Raw genomic sequence first — 4257 nt, 5'->3', positions numbered from 1 at the left:
CCTTAACAATTCGTAATTTGTTTCGTTGTTTTCGTTTAGAAAACGTTTTGTTACATTGTATATTCGAATAAGATGTTGTTAATGAAGCATAAGAAGAGTAACGCGGCAAAGGTAGTTGGAAACCGGCTTTTGATCAGTGTAACGGTTGTTGGGAGCGCGGGTCCGTTAAGGTTTGTTGTGAATGAGGAGGAGTTGGTGGCTAATGTGATTGATACCGCGCTTAAATCGTATGCTAGAGAAGGAAGGCTTCCTGTGCTTGGATCTAATAGCAATGAATTTGTTTTGTGTTGTCCTCTTGTTGGTACAGAAGGTAAATGTTTCAATGATTTGTTTTTGTTTCTATTATTTGAATTGAATTGAATTAGAATGTTGATGAATTTGATTTTAATTGAGTTGAATCTAATTGGATTTAATTGAATTAGGATGTTAAGGATTATGAATTTGATTTCAATTGAATTGAATCTAGTCGGATTGAATCGAATTAGAATGTTGATATTTGAATCTAATCGGATTGAGTCGAAATACAATCTTGATGAATTTGATTTCAATCGAATTGAACGTAGTCGAATTGAATTGAATTGAATTGAAATGTTTTAATAGAATTTAGTTCCTATCGGATTGAGACTAACCCGAACCCGAACCGAAGTAATTCGGGTTGGTTCTCGAATTTGATTTATAAGTTTCGGGTCAACCCGAATAACCCGAATAAACTTTTAGTATTGAAATTAAATATGTTTTAGGTATAATAAGCTTAGTCTTAGCCACTAACATTATCAGAATATGGTCCTAACGATTGTTGTCATTACAATTATTATAGACTGATTGTTTATTGTTAATTTATGTTTTCCGTTTATTACTAATAGCAACCGTAATCGAACAACCAAATCACGCTTGATTGAAGACAATTATGGTTCGAGTTAGTTTTACTATTCTTTTGGATAGCTTTATCAAGTTATAATAGTTTATTATTTGATTATTTGCTTATGAGCAAAGAATAATATATTGTTTTAATTTTGGCATTGTAGTTTTTTTTTGTTTTCTAGGATACTCAAAATCCGATTAACCTAACCCGAAAAAACCCTGACCCGAAAAACCCATGAGATTCGGGTTGGGTTTCGGGTCAAGATTTAAAACTTTGAAACCCGAAAAACCCGAACCCAAAGAACACCCATATGTTTTGATATAATCACTACTTTTCAGTTTAAAAGTTTATATTATTACCCTATCAAAACAACACACTATTTCAATCCGATCGAATTTAATCGGATTAAAATGTTGACGAATTTGATTTCTATCGAATCGCATGTAATCTCAATTTAGAATGTTGAAAAGTTATATTCCAATCGAGTTAGAATGTTGACGAATTACTTTTGTTACAGCTTTGCAACCATGGGAACGAATCGGATCATTCGGTGTGAGGAACTTCATGTTATGCAAGAAACCGGAGAAGGAGGCGAGTGGAGGCGATGACGAGCGGCCGGGGACAGTGGAAATACCAAGGAAGAGCTTTGGCAGCTGGAAGGCATGGTTCAATAAATCACTCAATCTTAAGGTATCATCTCATTGAATACCTAGCATGTGATTTATTGACCTAATCACAATCTGGATTTCTTCTAGTATTTTGAATCTATTCATTTCTTCATGTATTGTTTCTTATATGTTGTTGGATAGTGATGAAGATGAGATGAAGTTTGATATGTGGTTAGGGTTTTTGTTGTTTTAAAAATCAATTGTTCAATAATTGTATTATTATTATTATTATTATTATTATTATTATTATTATTATTATTATTATTATTGTTTCATGTCTTCAATTGAAGGATAAATATTGTACTTTGTACTATACTATGATATCAATATGATATGAATAATTGTATTTGTCAATGGTTGTTTATATTGTTATTGTTGTAAAATAAACAAAGTAGTTTAATGTGATATATTTTGTCACTAGACCAAACTTCACATCTATGAATAGCTATTTCAAAATGTACTATGTCCTATTATTTGAAAATATTTTATTATTACATTATACAAGATTAAATTGAAAAGCTAGTGCTATGTCACTTTTATATTTGAAAACTAAGAGTTATGTATAGCTTTTGTAAAATAAAAAATAGAATAACATACAAAGAATTAAAATTCAGAAGGTAAAAAATAAATAAATAAATTTGAAGTGTTAGATTTGAAAAATCATTATTATTTCAGGTAAAATCGTATGAATCTTTTTAACAGCTAAATTTCAATAAAAATATTGACGGGATTTGAATGCAAGATCTCCAAATAAATGGAGCCCATGTTATACTATTAGATATTGTTGGGCTCAGCCGTTAGAAAAAGTAAAGAAAAAATATACCATTGGACCAAATGCTCTTTATATAAATTCATATGTTATTTTCGCTATACCAGGGAGTTATTTCATATTTACAAAAGAGTTATTCATTTATATTGAGGCTTATAGTTAAAATAGTAAGTTTGTTTTTTATTATATCGGATCTGTGTACTGGTTTAATTTTCTTTTCTTTTTTTTTTAATATTTCTTCAAGTTCTCAGTTTATAATTCAGTTCTTATATCCAATCTAACTTAACCGGTGAATTCGTAAAACGACCATTTCACTATTCGGTTAATGATTGAAAAATCTTTTGAATGTTTGTACAAAATAAACTGTTAAAACCAGTCTAACACAACCTAACTCAAGTAGCGGTCATTTCCACTTTAATGGTAGGATAAAATGGTTAAGATGTAAAATAGAAAGTCGTGGTTCAAACGTTACAAAAAATTCCAACCATAGCACACAAAAAGAGATGAAAGTGCTAGCTGGAAATTAGATACTAAAATAATATAATTTGCAGGCTTTCTTTTGACCTTTACTTCATATTTTTTGCAAGGAAAATACAGCTAGGTTTCATACCAGCTTGTACGGTATAACTTTATTATTTCATAAAAAATAGACAGAATTACAAATTTTGTCCTTTAAAAAAGCCAAATTACGGTTCGTGTTCTTTTCTAAGTTTCCTTGCAGGCGGTGTACTTTAAACTTTTTTTTCTACACGTTATGTCCTTTACGCTAACTGGGTTAGAAAAACTCAGTTAAATGCCCTCACGTGAGGCGCATGTGAGGGCATTTTTGTCTTTTCGTCTACCCTGCAACTTCTTCTTCCTCTTTCCCTGTGTTTCTTTAATCTCCCTTTCCAACCACCACCAACAGCCATGAACACCACCACCACCACCACCAAAAAACCACAACCATCCGATCTCCAACCGCCATCTCCGCAAACACCACCATTTCTATATGGTTTTCTTCATCCAGCAAACCTCCACCACCATTAAATCGAAGAGCCAAGATTCACCATCTTCCTTTCTCTTTTGACCGAAAGACAGTGAATGGGTTTTGATAGGGTTCCGGTGTGTTTGGATTCCGAATGGGTTTCGATAGGGTTTTCTTGAGGTATCAAAGTGTGTGGTAAGTTTATAGAAACTTAAAATAAATATAAAATCAATATTCTAATATATTGAAGCATCACACCACACCCAGATCGTGTTCATCTTCTTCATTTCTTCATATGTGAACCACCACCACAACCCATCATAATCACCGGCCACCACCCCCAAAAATAAAAACCCACCAACAAATCAATAATCATATGTCTCTCTCATCACCATACCTTCACCGTCTCTCTACTCACCATACCTCCTACCACCCGTGTCATCATCCCGCACCACACTAACTCCGCTCAACTTCCGGCCATACAATGGACGATTGGGCAGAAATCACTTAAATCGGAGTGCTAATTGTACCCTACCTCATCGATTTGGGGTAGGGGCGGCGATGACTTAGGGCACAAGATGAAAGTTGACGATGATGCGTGGGGGGTTTCATCGGTGAAATCGAGTAGGAGTCACGGTGGTGGTGGATTTGAGTCATGGCATGAGGTGCGGCAGCCAGTAGAGGGCAAGATCTCCGGCAATATGGTAAGTGGCAGCGGTGACTTAAGAAGAAAGGGAGTTGGTTTGGTGATGGTAGTTGTGGTGGTCACGGCTGAGAATGGTGGTTGGTTTGGTGGTTAGGTAGTGGTAGTGTTGGTGTAGTGAGAGGGAGGGAGAGAGTAGAGAGAGAGAAAGAAGACGGGAAGAGAGAGAGAGAGAGTATTTATTTAATATCTATTATTTATTTTTGTTATAATATATTAATTTATTTTTTAATTATAAATAACTACCAGTAGACGAAAAGACAAAAATGCCCTCACATGCGCCTCACG

General features: G+C 34.1%; 1 protein-coding gene across 1 annotated transcript; it reads left to right on the top strand.

The window, feature by feature from the left end:
* Positions 1-1715, top strand: LOC143535415 (uncharacterized protein At4g22758-like). The gene is made up of 2 exons (XM_077029676.1): positions 1-310; positions 1380-1715. Exons 1-2 carry the CDS (start codon positions 73-75, stop codon positions 1565-1567), a joined length of 426 nt encoding a protein of 141 aa, XP_076885791.1. The 5' UTR covers positions 1-72; the 3' UTR covers positions 1568-1715.
* The last annotated feature ends 2542 nt before the right edge of the window (positions 1716-4257 follow it).

The sequence above is a fragment of the Bidens hawaiensis genome, unplaced genomic scaffold, assembly GCF_021521415.1.
Source record: "Bidens hawaiensis isolate Kalapana, Puna unplaced genomic scaffold, B.hawaiensis_p1.1 tig00010472_1, whole genome shotgun sequence".
Classification (NCBI taxonomy): domain Eukaryota; kingdom Viridiplantae; phylum Streptophyta; class Magnoliopsida; order Asterales; family Asteraceae; genus Bidens; species Bidens hawaiensis.
Note: the sequence above shows the minus strand (reverse complement) of the source record. Positions and strands in the feature narration are given on the sequence as shown.